We start from the raw sequence: 22,256 nt of genomic DNA on the forward strand, positions 1-22,256 counted from the left end.
TTAGAATTCACTGGAATTCTAAAATTAATCTGATTGCTATTCATACATTCAGTACATTATAGACTGTTTGTAAAAGAATAAGAGAAGTTTACCTCAATATGCTACATAGAACACTTCCATTATTCATTCTTAATTCATTTTTTAAACTGTTATGGAGGTGTTTCTACGTAGCATATTTGAGGTAAACTTCTCTTATTCTTTCTTACAAATATTGAGATCAACGTAGAACTGATTGAGCATCACAGCTCTGGTTTTATACTATCAAATTCATTTTTTAAACTCTTATTGAGGAAGTGTTCTACATAGCATATTGAGGTAAACTTCTCTTATTCTTTTACAAATATTGAGATAAACATAGAACTGATTGAGCATCACAGCTCTGGTTTATACTATCAAATTCATTTTTTAAACTCTTATTGAGGAAGTGTTCTACATAGCATATTGAGGTAAACTTCTCTTATTCTTTTTACAAATATTGAGATAAACATTCAGTAGAACGGATTGAGCATCACAGCTCTGGTTTATACTGTCAAATTGTAGACTGTTAGAAGAAAGAGGAATAAACAGGTAGTAAACAAAGTGGATTTAATTATTACATGATTCTCACAGATGTGCAGTAAAGTGTTGCTTGAGTCATTAGGTGTAAAGAACACATAGTGCACTAATTCATCCATACTGGCTCATGATTGTTGGGAGTGGTTGCCTGTTTTTTTTTTGTTATGTGTGCCCTTTGCATTCCATGAATTGTTCAATAAAATTGATTTTTGGAACGAAGGATCAGTTTTATTGATTATTTGTTGTAATGAAATTAAAAGGGAAGAAAGTAAAAAGAAATTACAAAAAATTCTGGATTATAATATAGCCTATGATCTTTTATGATTCAATAAACTGAAATTATGATTATAATAATAAGTGCAACATATAAATGATTCGGGTTTTTTTTTTTTTTTTTTGTTTTTGATTCAGTAAAGTGGCTGATTCAGTTAAGCAATGACTCCTATTAGTGAAACCCACAGTGTACTAAGGTTCTGTATTTGAACTACCATGATTTATTTTCATCTGATAAAATAGATGTATAGAAATTGTGCATCTGACTATGTCCTGACAAAGATTTTTTTCTTTCTTTTTGTGTGATTTGAGGGCCCAAATGATGAAAAAGAAAATGTGAAAAACTTGCTCTGGTACTTTATCTGCTGTTTGATTAAATTGTTGAATTACTCAACAGGGTAAAATGTAATGAGTTGTCCTAAAAAAAACAGCATCCACAAAAAGCCAACTAATATTTTGTCAGTACCTGAAAGAACAATCATAAAAAGCAAACTAATTGTTCATCAGTTCCTGAAAGAACAGCATCCATAAAAAGCCAAATAACTGTTCATTGATACCTGAAAGAATATAGCATCCACAAAGAGTCAACTAATTGTTCAGAATATTATCCTCAAAATCCCAACTGATTGTTCATCTGAAAGAGCAACATTTGCAAAAACTCAACTAATCAATAATTTTATTCTAGGGTAAAATGTTATAACATTTTACCCTGGAATAAATTTTGTTGAGCAATTTTCAACAATTTCATTGAATAGCTGATGTATTGCAACAGGTTTGTCATTTGCAAGCATGGTACAACAGTTAGCTTAATATTTTTAAGGGTTAAATATACAAAAAGAATAGTACTGTTGCCATTCCCTTTGAGGATCTGTATGAATAAGTTGTTTTTCTTAAATATTTTTATAATCTATTTTTTGCGAAATGACAGTATATAGGTGATTTGATTGTAATTCGTACTAAGTTGTTTATAAATAAATAAATAAGATCTTTATTGTAAGGTTCACTGGTACACGCAGGTACCATGATTTTACAAAACCCTTCACGGCACTATCCCAGGGGTTAAAGTGACAGGGATAACCTCACCGGACGTATAGAGATTAAATTATAGTTTTGTTTCATCAAGCAGTTCTACACTCAAACTCGATACATTACATTATGACACCTGTGATTTGTGATTCATTAGGAATTTTATCTAAATTGAACTAGGTAAACATGTAATAATTTTCATATGATTTTCTTTTTTTTTTTTGTTAGTTGTTGGCGCATCGGCTTCTGTGGCCATATTGCACCTCCCAAAGTTTTTGCATTACTCTGATTTAAGCCCGAGGTGGGATTCAAACCCGCAACCTTTGGGTTGCCAGGCAGGTACTTTACCCACCTGGCTAGCCCGGGCGGCATGATTTGTTTTAAATTCATTATTGATGTAAGTGAACTTTGTGCACTTTTATTGTAAATAAAATGCATTAATTTTATTTCCTTCTAGGAACTGTTTTGCACAACTCAGAAGCTTCTAAAGCTTGAAAAGGTAGAAATGGGTGGAATCAGAGGTCATAGCCTTACTATAGAGCTTGGTAAAATATATGAGGAATTTTTTAAGGAATATGGAGCATTTCTGAATTGTTCTTATAATGTTTTAGATCCTGATGGTGAAGTAAGCATTTCTTTTATAGTAATAGCATTGTAGAAAATTGATTTTTTATGAATATTTTAGGATTGGCTGTAAATCTCTGTTTATAGCATAAAGCCGATATGAGTTATTCTCTCTTTCTTACTCTTAAATTCAGATATTTACCACTGTACTTAGCATTAGCAAAGGCACATGATGCAAGAAAGCAAGCTTATATAGCATCAGCCAAAAAAAACCCCTTATTCTCTGTACTCGTTTCACCCATCCACTCGCTCCAAATGTTTGTCAAGTTCTGCCTTGAATCTATTTAAGCTATCAACTTCTACAATGACAGATGGAAGTTTGTTCCAGCAATCAACCACCCGCTGGCTAAAGGCAAACTTCCGCACTTCTATCCTACAACTGTCTTTCCTCAATTTGAATTTATGCCCTCTCAGGCGATTATTCTGAGCAAGAGGAAGAATCCCATCAGCATTGAGCATACTCAAACCATTCAAGGCTTTATTCACCTCAATCAGATCACCTCGCAGGTGCCTAGTCTCCAGACACTGTAATTTGCAAAACTTAAGCCTTTCTTCGTAAGAGTAACTCTTTGTTCCATTCACTAATCTTGTTGCCTTTCTCTGTACTTGTTCCAACAGCTCTATATCCTTCTTAAAATGAGGCCTCCAGACCTGTATACAGTAGTCAAGGTGTGGTCTGACCCTTGCCTTATACAAGGGGATCAACACCTCCTTATCCTTGCTAGAAAAATTCCTGTATATCATTGACAAGACACCATGAGCTACTCTTGCAGACTGCCTGCACTGCTCAGAAAACTTCATATCTGCCTGCACAATTACCCCCAGGTCCTTTTCATTCTCTACCACTGTCAGTGTGGTACCACAGAGTTGATACGTTACTCTGGGATTACTGCTTCCCATATGTAGTACTTTTCATTTGTCAATGTTAAACTTCATTTGCCACCTCTCAGCCCATCTGCTCAACTTTTCTACATCCTGTTGCAGCAGTGTACTGTCATTACTTGTATATCATCTTCACTGTAATGACCTATATGATGGTCTATAAATCTTTAAGACCATTTTCTTCATTTTGCAAAAGATATTGTTAATAACTGAAATCATATGCATGATCATTTTCCTATAATACAGTTATCAATGCAAGTATAAAGGAGTTTCATAAAGTTCATAAAGAAGCACATAAAGTCCATTTGACGTGGGTAGTCATTGTAATATTAAGTGATTATGGTGTGACAGAAATGCTGGGAAAACAAGAATGAGAATGGGAGTATGTTATAGGTCAGTTGATTGCAATGGGTATAATGAACATCTGTACAGACAAATAGAGAGGGATAGTAAATCAGAATGTCATAGGGAATTTTAACTTTAAATATATTTATTGGAATTGTGGGTTGGTCACTCATTTAGTATCAGAAGCATTTCTGTTTCTGCTGCTAATTGATTTATTGGACCTTATATATGGATGACTGCTTTCAAAACTAGATGTTAGGGAAGCAACAACACTTTTGATCTGATTATTAGCAATACCCCTTCATGTATTGAGAATATTCACATAAAGGAATCACTAGGTGGGAATAATCACGGTATATTGATATGAGATTTATTTAAAGATATAACTACTGTAAAGGGTAAAGGGAAGAGATTTTGCTTTCATAACGATCATTAGAGTGGCCATAGGCAGTTTTTAAATTCCTTTTAGTGGTAATAACTGATGTTGTTAACAAATGCAAATGCTGAATGGAAGTATTCAGGGAAATAACCATAGAATCTAGAAAGCTGCTTTTTATATCAAATGAAAGATTTTGTTCAAAGCTTTGACCCAAAAAGACTGATGAACTGCTGAATTTAATGGTGGACAAGAGAAATGCACTGGATGAATATAAATTATCAGGTTATAGAGAAGCCTGCAGTATGTATAAACCAGTATGCAGTCAAGGGACTAATGAGGTTAGGCATGCTAAGACAGATTACAAGAAGTCTTTGGCTAAGAACACAAAGAAAAATAGCAAGAATTTCTTTATGTTAACACTAGAAAGAAAGAGATAAACTACTGATCATGAATACATACTGCAGGTTTCTGACAAACCAAATAAATAGTCTGCATCAACATTCACACATGAAGTTTTTAGGGATAGGATACGATAGGAAAAGTGTATACTTAATTCTAACCGAAAGTTAACAATAATTTTATGATTAAGTGAAAGGAAGCTGGGAGAGAAATTGCTGAAGTAAAAAGAAAATAAGGCTTGTGGCTGTTGTAATCTATCTAATGATATTAAAATAAGCAGCAAAAGAGGTAAGAAAACTGTTAGCCATAATTATGAGAGCATCCTTAAATTCAGGGGATGTTCCAATATGTTGGAGATGTGAAAATGTTTCTTCTAATCATGAAGGGGGACCAAAAGTCAAAGTCAGTTATTATACATTTGTAAACTTGAAATCTCCACTAGGAATATAATGGAGTTGTTGATTAAAAAAGCAATGCAGGATCATCTTGACTGGAACATAGTTTTACAAAAATCACACCATTAATTTCTTAATGAGAAAAGACCTTGTCTGACTGACCAGTTTGATTAGCAGTCCACTTTCTTTATGGTCATAGGCAGTTTTTAAATTCTTTTTAGTATGACCACTGATGTTAACAAATGTGCTGAATGGAAGTATTCAGGGAAATAACCATAGAATCTACCAAGCTGCTTTTTATATCAACTGAAAGATTTTGTTAAAAGTTTTGACCCAAATGGACTGATGAGCTGCTGAATTTAATGGCAGAAAAGAGAAATACATGGGATGAATATAAATTATCACATTATAAAGAACCTGATAATTTATATTATCATTATGAGGTAATCACAAAGGAATTGGATCCATAAATTTTGACATTGTGGGCCTATATTTTCAGTAAAGCTTTGATCCTGTCCCTCATGAATTACTGCTGCACAAATTGGTGTAGTGTGGAATTAGGAGCAAGTTACTTCTATGAATAAAGGGATGGTTGAGTGGCACGATACAGAGAGTACATACTGATGACTATGGTTTAATTGACTAATGTTATGAATGGGGTTCCTTGAAGTTTTGTGTTTGGCCCCTTTCTGTTTTTAGTATTTATTAACATTATTAATATAGGCATATAAGCAGTAATGTCAAAGTTTGCTGATCATAAAGCAGTAGAACATGCAAATATTATTCTTTGTATCATCAAAGAATAATATTGTGTTGGCTTAGGATATATATATACAGGGTGTCTCAAAAATGCATGGCATAACTTCAGGAATGAGTTCTTCATATGTAGACAATCAAAATATTTTATATCAACATAGTTCTGGAAATGCTTGGTTCCCGAGTTATTAACCGGAATGTCTTATCTCCCGCAGGTGATTTCCTTCATCACAAGGTACTAACAGAATCTGGTGGTTTTCCATTCCGACCCTGTACTCAAATCAGGAGCAAGTGGATATGCATTTTATGTATGGTTTGGCGGATGGCAATGCCTTGGAGGCTCGTTGTTTGTATCATGAAAGGTTCACAGAATGAAGATGTTCAGGCAGGAAAACGTTTAAAGGTATCCATCACCGCCTTTGTGAACATGAGACCTTTACACCTCGTGCTGCTGACAGAGAACGACCAAGATTTTTGGTTGTTGCATATGCCACTCCTGGAATCAGCACACGCAGAATAGCAATGCAACTGGTTGTTCAACATGTGACTATTTGGAGAGTGTTGCGAGAACACCAACTGTATCCTTACCATCTGCAATGGGTATAGGCCTTGTCACCAGAAGATTACCCTGTACAAGTAATGTTCTACCAGTGGTTCTTGCATCAGTGTGGTACAACTCCTCACTTTCCTGCCATAGTGATATTCACAGATGAAGCACAGTTCACACGAGACAGAATCCAAAACTTTCACAATCAGCATGTATGGGCTGAGGAAAACCCACATGCAATTCTTCCATCACATCACCAACAGCGGTTCAGCCTCAACATCTGGGTGGGTGTTTTTTGGTGATAAGTTATTTGGGCCCCATGTACTTCCAAACAAACTCACAGAGCAGGCGTACAGAAACTTTCTGGAAAACAACATGCCTGATTTCTTGGACGACACGCCACTGATCATTCATCAACAAGAACACTTCATGCATAATGGTGCTCCCGCACATTTCAGCCACCTAGCCCACAATTACCTGAATCGAAGGTTTCCTGGTCGGTGGATAGGTAGAGTTGGACCAACACTCTGGTCTCCACGCTCACCTGATTTAAACCCACTAGATTTCTTTTGTGGAGCCATTTAAAATCATTGGTGTATTCGACTCATAGCTGATGTGGAAACTCTCTGCAATCGAATTGTGGCAGGTTGTGAGACAATACAAAACATGCCAGGAATTTGGCATCGTCTTCACGAGTCCATGAGATGTCGATGTGATGCCTGTATTCAGGCAGAAGATGGACATTTTGAACAATTACTATAAGGTGATGTTAAAAGTTAAGTCACAGACCTTCAAAACTTGGAAACCAAGCATTTCTGGACCTATGTTGATATAAAATATTTTTATTGTCTACGTATGAGGAACTCATTCCTGAAGTTATGCCGTGTATTTTTGAAACACCCTGTATACACACACACACACACACACACACAAATATAAAAAGAGTTCTGTTTATACTCTGGCATGATTGCTAGGTGTGTGGCATTTACAATTAATCATTCAAGAATGAATACAGTCATTATTTGTATTTACCAGTCATGTGGGCTTGAACCACAGTCCACTCAAATGGTTTTAAATCACAGTTTTTTTTTTTACATCCATATGCTGCTTTGCTGTTGATGTAGACAAAATATGTTATTTGCAATTTGGCATATGTTTATTGATAGTGGTCAACCACCCACTCACCAGCAGATGAAAAGCCAGGTAGCTTTAGAACAGCTGTCCTGTTAGAGTCTCAGATTTTTAAACGTATAGCAGATTCACTTGTTCAGGTGATGTCGTACAATTTAAAAAGATATTAGCAACTTAGGCAAAACCATGGATAACAGTATTGGTCTCTATTAAAACTGAATATTTAGCCTTAGTCTCCAGTGGGAGTAAATAAATAAAATTAGCATACAGAAAAAGAAGCATACAAATTTTATTTGATTTCATTTTCTGTATTGAAATATCCCCCTGAAAAACAAGACTCAGAAAAATTAATCAGATGAGCTGAAAAATGGCAGTTGAGGTTTATTATTGTTAAGTGTAGGTACTTCATTTGGGTAGCAATAATCTCAGAATAACTTATCATTTAGGTGGTATCAGACTCAAGATAGTGAAGAATGAGAATACCTAGAGGTAATTTTAATGTCCAACATGAAGTTCACTGACCAGTGCAGACTGACTGCTACGACAGCTCATAGGATTCTTTTGATGATGTGTATACAAGAATTTTTCCAGAATTTTATCAAATTTGTCCCCATTACATAAGGTATTGATTAGGCTGCATCTTGAGTATACTGCATACAGGTTTGGAAGCCTCATATTAGCAATATTATAGATCTATTAGAATGGATGCAGAGAAGATTAACAAGATTATTCAATTAGTGCAGATTAGTAAAAACGTACTCTTATCATGAAAAACTTGGAACTAAAAACCTGTGAGGAGATCTAATTGAAGTACTGAAGGTTTTGAATGAGTTGATTGAACTAAACTGTTAGCATCTTTATCCTCTCTTGTTGTGACAAAAAAAGAGGACATGAATTGGAAAATGGAGATTCCAGGATAGATGTGAGGAAATTTATTTTCACTTACAGAGTAATTGTTTATTACGCATCATTATATATATTGGGATAACCTTTTACCTCATATTGTGCAAGTGAGTGGTTTCAGTAAATTTAAAGAAGGATTGGACAAATTATTAGAATTGATCTGCAAATAAAGTAGTTAGTATATATATTTTTTTGGTTTATGGTTGATAAATTCACTTTGTTGCATCATTTAGGAACTGTTAATGCTAATACTTTTATGAAATACTAATACCAATATTCCATTTATACATATGACCCTATTTTTATCTGAGATTACTATTCAAGAACCATGGTAAGCCTTCTAACCCAAATTGACTGGCAAAATAAAGACTAAAGCATAGGTTCTCAACCTGAAGTACTCCAAATTGTGCCATGTGGTACATGAACCCATAAGAAAAAATTGAGAGATGAATTACAAATACATAAAAACACTGACTTAATATCATAAATTTTTTAATTTGCTAAATTACTAAACCTATATATATAAGTAAAATTGACAGTGTTGTTTGATAAAAAAAAAAAAAAAAATTGTGCTTGAATATCTGAAGACTGGATGCTTGTAGTATTGAGTGTGCTGTCTATTGAAGTTTAAAAAATTACTCAGAATAGAAGTAGGCTTTTTGTTAACATAATTTGTCCCCAAGAATTCATGCTGGAATTAGCCATTTATATAGACCTGGAGATGAACAGGTTGACTTACACCTGGTTTACCCATCTGAAATTACAGCATTCCAACTCAAGAAATTTTTCCTGGTAACATAATCGTACACAAGAACACATATCATTGTAAAGCATTCCCTGCTTGATAGTACCTCATCATATAGATAGCTGCTCAGATAGCTGATAATCTGAATAAGTATTTTGCATCTACATTCACACATGAGGAGTTATTAAGGGAGGAAAATGCCAAAAGTTTATCAAACTGTAACAGGATGCTTAATGATTTTGTAATAACTGAGAGCAAAGTGGAGGAAAAATTGTTGAAGTTAAGCGTAAGAAAGGCACCTGGGGTGGGTGGGATCTATCAAGTTATATTAAAGGAAGTGGCAAAGGAAGTAAACAAACCCCTTAGCCATAATTACTAGAGCATCCATGGACTTAGGTGAAGTCCCCACAGACTGGAGATGTGCAAATGTATTCCCAATTCACAAAGGGGGATGTAGGGGTGACACAAGTAATTACAGACCAGTTAGTTTAACTTCTGTTCCAGGGAAAATAATGGAGTCACTGGTTAAAGATGCATTGCAGGATCATCTAGACAAGACTGCAGTAATAATTCAGACGCAGCATGGGTTTGTTAAGGAAAAATCTTGTCTGACAAATTTGATTGGATACTATGATGTGGTTACAAAGGAACTGGATGCAGAAAATAATTTTGATATCATATACTTGGATTTCAGGAAAGCTTTTGACACTGTTGCACATGGAAGACTATTGTACAAATTGGAGCTGTGTGGTATTAAGGGTAAGTTGCTACAATGGATAAATGGGTGGTTGAGTGGGAAAGACAGAGAGTAGTAATCAATGGACACTGCTCTTCATGGACTAATGTTATTAGTGGAGTCCCCCAGGGTTCGGTGTTGGACCCACTGTTGTTTTGTATATTTATCAATGATGTCGATGAAGGTATATCAGGCTTAATGTCAAAGTTTCCGGATGATACAAAAGCTGGCAGGGTTATTAATGACAGTAATGGCAGTGTGCTACTGCAACAGGATCTAGAAAATTTAGGCAGATGGGCTGAGAAGTGGCAACTGAAGTTGAACATTGACAATTGCAAAGTACTGCATATGAGTAGAAATAACCCCAGAAAAAACATACTAACTGTGTGGTACTACACTTAGAGTGGTAGAAAATGAAAAAGATCTGGGCATAATTATGCAGTCAGATATGGAGTTTTCTGAACAGTGCAGACAGGATGCCAGTATTGTTAATGATATACAGGAATTTTGCTAGTAGTGAAAGGCAGGTGATTATCTCTTTGTATAAGGAAATTTTATGTTGCATATTCATTAATACCTTTCAGATTTGATAGGTATGATTTTAGATTTATTTTTTAAGAGGTACATTACCAAAAAAAGTTGAGGACCTCCCCTTGACTAAGGAATAGGATTATTTTGGGTAGTAAAAAATTTTCAGTAGTGAACTTAAGGATTAATAATGTATGGTCATTTAATAGTATATCAGCTCACAAAGACATACTGAATTAGACATTATATAGGACGGAATATCATTTTATAATATAAAATATAATATCGGTGTGTAGATACACCATAGACAACTCTTAAGAAACTACAAAGTAGTTGTTGTAGGCATCATTTGCTCTTTCTCATATTGTGCTCTGCCTTCACGACGAGTTGCCATGATATTGCAATACCTCGAATAAGTAACGCTTCACTAATAGAGAAGACTATTGTAACTTATTCTCAGTGAGTACCACCACCCAGACATGTTTCAAAGCTATTGGCCTATCATCAGTGGGTGGGCAGGTACCCTGCAAATGATGCCTACAACCACTACTTTGTAGTTTCTTAAGAGTTGTCTATGGTGTATCTACACACCGATATTATATAGATATTAAACTCTTAATGTATTATGCCTTGTGCATTTAGTTATTTTAAATATTGTCATATACACCTTTTGGCATCTCTCATATTGTGTGATTATCTTCACAACTGGGTTGTGAAGATAATCACAACTTTTTTATTGAGTTTTAGGGATTTACCAACTGCAGCATGTAACCTTTCATGGATAATTATTTGCATAGAACACACCATGAAGTTGTCTAGGGCAACTGTAATTTGCAGCTGCCCTGATATATCAATTTCTGTGAACTTGGCTGGAAGGCTTATCGAATTCATCCTCATGTATGTGAAGAGAATACTACATTATTTTCTGGTACATAAGGATGAACAGTACTTCCTTTTGCAGATGCAACTGTCTTCTTCAAATTGCTTATATCAATGGTAAATGTTGCTCCTAGTCAGTGTATTAAATTTTGAAACCTGTACAGAATGTCTGTTGTATCACTGTCACACAGTCTGTCTTTGCAAATGCAGGATGCAGAACACCTTTTGTTTGGGAGTTGCAATTTTCTTAACAAGGTCATCTCTATAGCAAAAGAACAAAACACTTCCCCACATCAATTTGAATCAAACTTTGTGAATTTTTCTGATGATTGGTGCATATTATATGATCATAGGCTTCGCAATAAGCATAGAAATATTTCTGATCTATTTAAGTGAATCATCCTTTCTGAATTGCCCTGTATAAAATATATTTATATTTTATGTACACTGCCCTAACCTACCATTAATATCTGGACACCTGCATAACCTTTATTTACAGTAAATAAAGATTATGCAAATAACATACAAATAGTTCAGTTTTGTTTTTTGGGCAGTCTCTCTCTCTCTGTCTCCTCACATGCACTTTATGATCCAGTTCTCTATAGGATTAAGATTGGAGCTCTGAGCTGGCCATTCCAACTTTTTAGCACTCATATCTTTAAACCAGTCCATCAGAATGCAGACAGTATGATATGGAGCATTTTTCTGCTGATACAGCAATGGGCCTTCCCTGCTACAATATAGGTAATGCAGTATTGTCCAGGATGTCTAGATATACCTCAGCATTCATTGTTTTGTCCAAAACACCCAATGGCCCCAGGCCAAACCATGAAAAATGGCCCCAGAACATTACAATGCCTCTACCAAACTTTGTTGTCAGAATGATGCACTGCCAAGTAGCTTTCTCCAGGCATCCATGACACTCAGCATGACTGTTAGTCCATGTACTGTGACTCATCACTCCAAAGCATAGCTTTTCATTGATTTGTGGTTCAAGAGTGGAAAACTTTATAGCTAGCGAGACAGCATCTGACATTGGTCAGGGAGATTAGTGACTTGTTGATGGCTGCATAATCATGATAACCCTTATCATGCAGCATCCTACACACTGTACTGGTACTGATGTGTGTCCCAGTCATCCCATTGAGGACCTGTGTGTGTGTGTTGCAAAATGTTGACCTGTATTCTAAGCAAATGATTCTTTGCAGGGCTCTCCCTGTTACATTCCATCAGCTTCAGAGGGTTTTCCTGGTTGTTTTGTGATGGTTTCAGCACCAGTTTCACAGATCACATTACTCTGGCATGCGGCACTTGGGTAGAACATAACCAACTATCAACAGAGAGGAGTCCATATATCAATGGTGGAACCTTGTCTGTTGTTAGGTATATATATGGGTTTGAAGATGCTATCTGGATGAAAAAAAAATAAATAAAAAATAAACAAATAATGACCTACAGTCTCAGTAGAATGCAATTAAAATTCAATAGCAGTAATAATGATTAAAAGTGTAGGTTAAATATGTATAAGGCATTTTGTTGTGTATGTACAATTTCTTTGACATTTTCGAAGGTCAGCCATTGATATTGAGAGGAGAGACAACAGGATGTAGATCCACTTTCTGTAGTAGACAGACTATAAATTAGAAATTAGAAAAGGTTACATTTTGAATTTTGTTATTATGATTTGACCAAATGTATGTCAAATCAGTATTCATTACTGTAAATCAGTATCATTAATTACCACTATTGCATTTATACAGATTGTTGCTGACCCAACAGAGAATCGGATTAAAAGAATAATAAAAGAAAAGGAACATAAAATGAAATAAAATTTTAAAAAATAAAAATGAATCTAGTTAAAACTTATTGCTTCTGAGTGAAGGAATTGATAGTGCATGTTGCCACATGCATCCTCAGACAGAAAGTGAACAGTGTGCCAAAGGGACATTAGCAGCTTTAATGTTTAAGAAGTTGAGACCTCTGTTTTAGAATCAGTAAATTATAAAATAAAACTAGAAAAAAAATATCCCAAAAAAGTGCTACATTTTTCAATTCCTACTATTAGTTCACACTCTCCCTATATATATTTATATATCTTGTTCAAATTTTCAATCGTTAATAAAATACTTTTTATTCATCCACTCAAGTTCAAATACATTTTTTTAAACTTGTAGTGGATGACATTTGATGTTAATACAGTTTTTTCAAATATTAATTCATTAATTAAATTTAATTAATTAATTTTAGTTTTATATGGGAGAAAAAAATTTCTCTTATATAAGATATTTAGCAGGATATAAATTTAGGAATAAAATTGAAATCAACAGGCAGTAGCTCAATCGGTAAAATGCAAGGATTTCAGTATTTTTCACGTGAAGGTGAAGAATGAGAGTTCAATTCTTGCGAAAATCAATAATTTTTTGATAAATTTTTGTTATTCATCCACTCAAGTTCAAATACATTTTTTTAAACTAGTAGTGGATGACACTTGATGTTAATACAGTTTTTTCAAATATTAATTCATTAATTAAATTTAATTAATTAATTTTAGTTTTATATGGGAGAAAAAAATTTCTCTTATATAAGATATTTAGCAGGATATAAATTTAGGAATAAATACCGTCAGTGGCGAAGCGTGTAGATCGCTGGAAAAAAATTTCTTTTTCAGATTCTTTTTTCATTCTGGGTTCTAGTCTGAGTCAAGGAGGGAACAAAATGGAAAATGAAACATGTGAATAAAAATAATAGTCCAACACCATATATAGAAAGGAAAATGGAAAATTGCAAGGAAATTCGCTTTCTATTTTGCCACTTAATATTGTGATTCTGTCATATGTATATACATATTTATATTAATTGTAATTATTTAATAAAAAGTAACTAAAATAAAATTTTTCTTTGTTGACCTAAGTAGGAATTGACTTTAAAAAAATTTTTTTTATATTACTTGTTGTGTTATAGTTAAATTCAAATGTAATGAAATGAAACCCAACTTTAGGTTAGTAAATAATTGCTTATGAAGTATTAACATAAATTTTACTAAACTTTATTAAGGAGATAAAAGGGTTGTAGTAGAAAATAGCAGCTTGACTTCCCTTGGCTTGCCTGATAGTATATAAGATATAAAAAAGAAGGTTCTAGTAAAGCAGAGTGCAAAGGTAGGAAAGTAGAAGTCAGTGGTGGCTCAGTTGTGTCCAGGTTCTTAAGCTTGTTCCTTTAGATAGGACTTTGAACAATTAATTAGAATGGTTAATTGACAAAGGGAAACTTAGAGAAAAATTCTTGACAAAATGGGATTTTTGCAAATCAAGCATGCTGTGCATCAATGAGATTTTCAGTATGATTCATAAAAAAGGATTTGAAGTCAAGCAAAAGCACTAGACTTTCTCCAAGTTTCTTATTGCCCAAGAAACATTAAAAAACTTATACAGGTTATTCTCTTGACAATTTCACTATACTTAAATTAACTCCTGTATTAAAAAAAAAATGGTTAATTGATAAAAAGAAACTTGAAGAAAAATTCTTGACAAAATGGAATTTTTCTTGAAAGAAATCACAAAGCAGAAAAAAAGTTTTAATGGAAACAAATGATGTCACATTTTAGAGAAGGAAGTATTTGTGAGAAATGAAATAAATATGAATAAAATGTTTTAAAATATTTTTAACATGAAATAAGGTTTATGTTTCATAAGACTTGTAATTAAAGTGTTATAATTAAAGTGTTATTTCTAATTCCCAAACTTTTATATCTTATCTTTAAATTCAAGTATGGTTGCACCAAGCTTTATTCCTATGCAAAAAAAAAAAAAAGTATTTCACCTCTTTCATAGATATCAATCCATTTGAGTTTTGAATATTTCAAACTCTTGGCTTTAAATTATTCCAGTAATGAAGAACTCACTAAGAGGTTGAGTGGCCTGTCTCATGCAAATATGCAGTAAAGGGAAGGGATTTTGTTTTTTGGCAATAATAAATGATTATAATGGGCTGAGATATTTTTCAAACTGATTTCATTCGATCAACTAATGTTGGTTCAACTTGCTAAAATGTGTAAATTTCAAATTGGAATTTTTCAGGGAGATAATAATTGAGTACACAAAGGTTTTATACTACCTAAGAGATGTTGAAGGTTTAAACCAAAATTAATGTCAGATGAATGAATAAGCTTTAGTGGCAGAGAAGAAAAATGCATGGGATGATTATAGTTTTTCAGGGGATAGAAAGCCCTATAATAAATAGAAACTGGTCTGTAATTTGGGAGGGTTAGGCAAGGCTAAGGCAGATTATGAAAAGTTTTTGGGTAAGAATTCAAGAAAAAATAGTCAGCAGTTCTTTAGGTATGTAAACTCATCCCCTTTCCCTTTAGGGGAAGGGGATGAGTTTAAAATCTAACAGGAAGCTAAGTGATTTTGTGATATCTGAAGGAAAGTGGAAGAGAAATTGTTGAAGTTATACATAAAAAAGGTACCTTGTGTGAATGGGTTATATTAAATTATATTAAGGGAGGCAGAAAAGAGGTCACTAAACTTTTAGTCATAATTATGAGTGCATCCTTGGATTCAAGGCAGTCCTGTGGACTGAAGATGTGTGAATGTATCCGATTCACAAAGGGGATCAAAAGATGACAAAGTAATTACAGACATGTTGGCTTGACTTCTGTTCCTGGGAAAATAATGGAGCCACCGGTCAAAGAAATAATGCGGGACCATCTAGACAGGAATGCAGCTACATTGCAGTCACAGAATGGATTTATTAAGGGGAAATCTGACCAATCTGATTGACCAGTTAGTTTAACTTCTGTTCCGGGTAAAATAATGGAGTCACTGGTTAAAGATGCATTGCAGGATCATCTAGACAAGACTGCAGCAATAATTCAGACACAGCATGGGTTTATTAAGGGAAAGTCTTGTCTGACAAATTTGATTGGTTATTATGATGTGGTCACAAAGGAACTGGATGCAAAAAATAATTTTGATATCATATACTTGGATTTCAGGAAAGCTTTTGACACTGTTGCGCATGGAAGACTACTGTACAAATTGGAGCAGAATGGTATTAAGGGTAAGTTGCTACAATGGATAAAAGGATGGTTAAGTGGGAGAAGACAGAGGGTGGTAATCAATGGGTGCTGCTCTTCGTGGACTAATGTTATTAGTGGAGTCCCACAGGGTTCGGTGTTGGGTCCACTGTTGTGTTGTTTTGTATATTTATCAATGATATCGATGAAGGTATATCAGGCTTAATGTCGAAGTTTGCAGATGACACGAAGGTTGGCAGGGTTGTTAATGACAGTAATGGCAGTGTGCTACTGCAACAGGATCTAGATAATTTGGGCAGATGGGCTAAGAAGTGGCAACTGAAGTTTAACCTTGACAAATGCAAAGTACTGCATATGGGTAGAAGTAACCCCAGAGAAACGTACCAACTGTGTGGTACTACACTTAAGGTGGTAGAAAATGAAAAAGACCTGGGAGTAATTGTGCAGTCAGATATGAAGTTTTCTGAGCAATGTAGACAGGCTGCTAGGGCAGGTCATGGGGTTTTGTCAATGATATATAGGAATTTTGCTAGCAGGGAAAAGGAGGTGATTGTCCCTCTGTATAAGGCAATGGTCAGGCCACGCCTTGAGTACTGCGTACAGGTCTGGAGGCCTCATTTTAGGAAGGATGTAGATTTACTTGAGCGTGTACAGAGAAGAGCAACACGATTGGTGAGGGGAATGAAGGGATCCTCTTACCAAGAGAGGCTTAAGTTCTGCAAATTGCAGTGGCTGGAGACTAGGCACCTGCGCGGTGATCTGATTGAGGTCTATAAGGCCTTGAATGGGTTGAGCATGCTGAATTCTGATGGGATCCTCCCACTTGTTCAGAATACGAACCTACGGGGACATAAGTTCAAATTAAGAAAGGATAGATGTAGAATAGATGTGCGGAAATTTGCCTTTAGCCAGCGGGTGGTTAATTGCTGGAACAAACTTCCATCTGTCGTTGTGGAAGTTGATAGGTTAAATAAATTTAAGGAGGAACTGGACAGGCAATTGGAGGGTATGGTGTGATTTTTTTTTTTTTTTTTTTGGCTGATGCTGCATAAGCTCCTACACTTGCTTTCTTGCATCAAGTGCCACTACTACTACTACTACTACTGGATGCCATAATGCAGTAACAAAGAAACTGCATTATGCATATTGATGACTCTTAAATATATATTTAAGATATCCATATTGGAGCAGTGTGGCATTAAGGGCAAGTTACTACTATGGATAAAGAGATGGTTCAGTGGAAGAAGACAGTGAGTAGTTATTAATGGGCACTGCTCTTCTTGGATAAATGTTATTAGTGGAGCCCCCCCCAGGGTTCACTTTTGGAGCCATTGTTGATTTATATATTCTTTAATGATGTTCATGAAAGCATATCAGGCTAATGTTTAAGTTTGCATTTGATATGAAGGTTGGTATGGTGGTTATTTTCAGTGATCAGGGTGTGCTACTGCAACAAGATCTAGAAAAATTAGGTAGATTGGCCGAGAAGTGGAAGTGGAATTGGTGAATGCAAGGTACTGCGCATGAGTAGTAGTAATTCCAGGTTAATGTACCAACTATGTGGTACCACTCTAAAGATAGTGTAGAAGGAAAAAGACTTGGGAGGGGGGTAATTGTGCAGTCAGATATGAAGTTCTCTGAGCAATACAGACAGGCTGCCAGAACATTTCATTGAGTTTTGTCAATGATATACAGGAATTTTGCCAGCAGGGGTAAGAAGGTGATTATCCCTTTGTCAATGAATGATAAATATAATCAGTGATTAAGCCATACTATCAGTTTAAAAAGGATGTGGACCTGTTGGAACAGGTGCAGAGAAAATCAATGAAATTAACAAGGGGAAAAAAGGCTGATCTTTCCAAGAAAGGCTTCACTTCTGAAAATTGCATCATATGGAGACTAGATAAAATTCTGCAAGGAGATCTGATTGAGGCTTTAATTATAATTGAGGTTGTTTAAGGCTTTAAAGGAATTGAGTAAGCTCAATTCTGATGTCGACCTTTCTTTTGCTGAGACTATGCACATGGGATGGGGCATAAATTCATGTTGAGAAAGGATGGTTGCAGAATAAATGCACAGAAATTTACCTTCAGGTAGTTGATTGTTGGAACAAGCTTTCATATGGTGTTGTAGAGGTGAGTAGTTTGAATGAATTCAAGGAAGAGTAGTGATTTTATTAGTGGGGATGTACAGGTAATATGGAAAGTTTTTCCCCTTTGTTGATGCTGTATAAGCTTGATTTCTTACATCATTTGCCTCAACTAATACTAATTATATTAAAATAAGTTGCAAAAGAGCACCTTAGATTCAGGAGAAGTCCTTATGGATTGAAGATGTGCAAATGGATTTACAAGAGTGCTTCAATGGGTGAAGTGGGTAACTACAGACCTGTAAGTTTGGCCCTATATGCTAGGGAAAATAATAGAGTCAATTATTAAAATGATTCTCGATCATTGTAATAGGAATGGACCCATAAGGCAATCATAGTACAGAGATTTGTTAAAATCATTCATGGTTTTTCTGATTAACTACTTTGAGATTGTATCTTATGTAGAGCAGCATTGGAAGCATTCAGCTTTGTTGGACTCGTGCTTATGTAGAGCTAACTACTTTAGTGTCACAAAGGAACTTGATGCAAAGAATAATTTTGACATCATATCCTTAGATTTAAATAAAGCCTTTAATACCATGTTACTGTGCTGCTGCATGTGTGTTTGCAGGTTATACACTGCACAAAGGGGATTTCAGTAGTTTACAGATTTAGATATTTGAATAAATAAAAATTAAAAACTAGAATGATTATTCTTATCTTTGTTCATACTTACCATAAACATTATTAAAAATTTACCAGCCCATTACATTATCGTCAAAAATTTGTTTTCAGCAATAAATTATAAGGCACAGAATGGTAAACACCTTTAGCCATGATAGATAAAATTCTGATAAATTTTTTATGTGCAGTGTTAGAACATAGCAGCTGTAATTTTTTAAAATTCCCAAATCTATTTTGTTGTGTTTCATTGATAATTACAAAATGAGCTTGTATATTATAAATCGGGGCATTAAGGACAAGTAATGTTATGGATAAATGGATGGTTAAGTGGTAGGAGACTAAGAGTGGTTATAAATGGCCACTATTCTTTGTGGACTTTGTTTGATGAGTTGGATACCACAGAAGTCTGTGTTGCATCCCCTTACTGTTTTTAATATTTATTAATGATAGTGATGTTACCCCCTTGTATATTACTTGTATATTAAGACCTTGAAAAACTAAGTGGATTCACTGAAAAATGGTTACTGAGGTTGAGTATTGAAAAATAATTGGGTAGTAGTAATTCCAGAATAACATACCATTCGGTTAGACTCAAATTCAGACTAAAATGTTCTTGTTTATATTCCAGCATGACCATCAGGTTAGAGAAGTTTACGATAAACCAAGAATACAATTGTATTTAGTAGTCACATAGGCTTGAATTACAGTTAGATCAAAGAGTGTGCTACTGCACTCTTTCTCCTGACCACTTGGCTATGTGAGGCCTTTAGTTCGTAAGGAAAAAGGTCTAGAGATAATTGTAGGGTAATTCCAATATTAAATTCTCTAAACAGTGCAAACAGGCTGCTAGAACAGCCCATGAGGTTCTGTCCATGATATACGGGACTTTGCCAGTGGAGACAAAGAAGTCATTAGGCCACATCTGGAATACTAAATACAGGTTTGGTAATTAATCTCATTTTAGGAAAGGTGTAGATCTGTTGCAAAGGGTGCAGAGAAGAGCAACAAGATTAGTTGGGGACACAAAAGGATATTCTTACTTAGAAAGACTGGGGGCTTGTAAATTGAAATTTACAGAAACTAGGCATTTGTGTGTATAATTGAAGACAAATATGTATAAGGCTTTTAAAGAGTTAAGTAAATAAAATGCTGTTGGCATGTTTACTTCCTCTTAGATGGCACACACAGAAGGTGATGCAAATTGAAAAAGGATGCTTGCAGAACAGACATATGAAAATTTTCCTTCAGCCAAAGAGTTACTGATTGTTGGAAAAACTTCCACCCAGTTTTGCTGAAATAGATAGGTTGGACAATTGTTGATAGGAATTGGTAAATGAAGTGAGTAATATACAAAGGGGTATAAAAACATTCGTACCCTGACTTAGATAAAACATCAGTAGGAAGATGCCATTTTTAGTATAAGTTCAATTTTTAGTACATATTCAATAACTAATATGTGAAATTTCATTCCCATAGGTGATCCCACACCAGAGTTGGAGCCAGGAATCTGAGGAAGGATGCTATGGTTGACAAAGTGGAGTATCAAGTTCCTGCATTTGCAGGGCAAGAAACCTCAGGAAATTGATGAAGAAATGGAAGCTGTGTATGGGCAGAATTGTCCATCCTATGACACTGTAAAAAGTGGACACGGGAGTTCCAGTGTGGTCGTACAAGTGTCTTTGATGAGCCAAGAGAAGGAAGGCCATCAACATTCACAGACAGTAAGATGGTTGCAAAGATTGAGCAGTTGGTGCTGAGTGACAGACATGTGACAATTCATTTCATCACAAATGCAGTGGGAATTAGTTATGGGTCTCCCCGCACCATTTTACATGACCATCTGCATGCCTAAGGTCTCCACATGATGGGTTCCGAGATAGGTGAATTGCCTTTGCAGAAGCAGTGTTGAATGCAATGTTCTCACCAACTGTTGGATTTGTGTAATGCAGATGTTGAAAAATTTTTTGATCAGTTGGTGACAAATGACAAATGCTGGGTGTACCAGTATGCTGGACACCACTTTGATTCTTCTCAGGAAGTCAATCATGAAGTGGAATCATGGTTTCTGGCAAAACGTGCCAACTTCCGTGATCAAAGCATTAAACAGCGGATCTATAGATGGGAGAAATGTGTTACTATACATGTTGAGTACATAGAAAAGGATTAAAGTTCCTGTGAAATTTTCACCCTTCTAGGGCTATTATTTCTAGATAAGGGGACGAACTTTTTTGATACCCCCTTGCTTTATAAGCTTTATAGAGCATGCAGGATTTCAGTTTATTACTTTTTATAGGGATAATCATGTAAAAAATTGTTATTCATACATAATGAATTTCACATATCTGTCCCGTAATCATCAATTTAATTTATATCCTGTGATGTGTGTTGAGAAAGAGTGAGGATACCCTCAGAATTCATATGCTTAAATGCTTCAATCAGCTTCACAGATGGCAGTTTCAAGGTACTGCCTGAAGTTTTTCTTGATAAAAGTATCCATTTGCACCCCCTGACTAATCTTGTTGCTCTACTCTGCATCTGGCCCAAAAGCTCTACATCTTTCCTCAAATGAGGCTTCTAAACCTTTATACAGTACTCACGGTGCAGCCTAACTATTGCTCTTATACAACAGGATAATCACCTCCTTATCCTTGTCATTTCTTAGCCAGTCTGCAATAGTATGCTGCGATTCCTGTCATTAACCAATTTGACAACCCATTTGCAAACTTAAACATTAAGCTTGATATGTTGTCATCAATATAATAAATATGTAAAACAGTAAGGGGGCTCAGCATTGAACCCTGAGGGACTTCACTAATAAAATTAGTCCAAGATGAGATTGCCCATTAATTAACACCATTTGTCTTCTGAAACTAGGGTTGAAAATAGGGTTGAATTTGAAAGTGTCTGCAATTCTGCCCAGACACGATAGGAGGGAGTACATGATGAGAGCCTTGTCGATCAATTCGGCCCTGGAAAGATTGTGCAAGGCTCAAGGGGTAGAATTTTTTTCAGCCTGGACTGTACTTGTTAACAGGAGAGATTGCTTCTACAGGGATGGGATACACTTAAATAGAAAGGGTGCAAGAATATTTGCTGATGCTATCGAGACAGTGTTAGGTGGGTCGGAAAACTGCTAGTTTGGGGGGATACAAAGACTAATAGTTTAACAGTAACCACAGGCAGAGGTGAAGGTGATTCTTGCACAACTTCTATTAGAATAAGAAGCGACCTGGAGCGAGGGGTGTTGGGGGTTTCAGGGATGGATGGCAGTCATCATGGAATAGTTGGGTATATGGGATGTGTTAGGGTAACAAGGAATAGGCATAGGAGCATGTATGCTTT

The 22,256-nt window shown here is 35.3% G+C and overlaps 1 protein-coding gene across 1 annotated transcript in view; it reads left to right on the top strand.

Moving 5' to 3' along the window:
* LOC150089496 (dynein beta chain, ciliary-like) overlaps window positions 1–22,256 on the top strand; it is a 1,205,440-nt gene that overhangs the window by 128,209 nt on the left and 1,054,975 nt on the right. Inside the window, 1 exon segment of the mRNA XM_090390004.1 lies at window positions 2,312–2,479. Within this exon segment, the coding sequence (XP_090246130.1) occupies window positions 2,312–2,479 (168 nt within the window).

This window comes from Mastigoproctus giganteus, chromosome 2 (genome assembly GCF_048544385.1).
Source record: "Mastigoproctus giganteus isolate SK-2022 chromosome 2, ASM4854438v1, whole genome shotgun sequence".
In the NCBI taxonomy this organism is placed as follows: Eukaryota; Metazoa; Arthropoda; class Arachnida; order Uropygi; family Thelyphonidae; genus Mastigoproctus; species Mastigoproctus giganteus.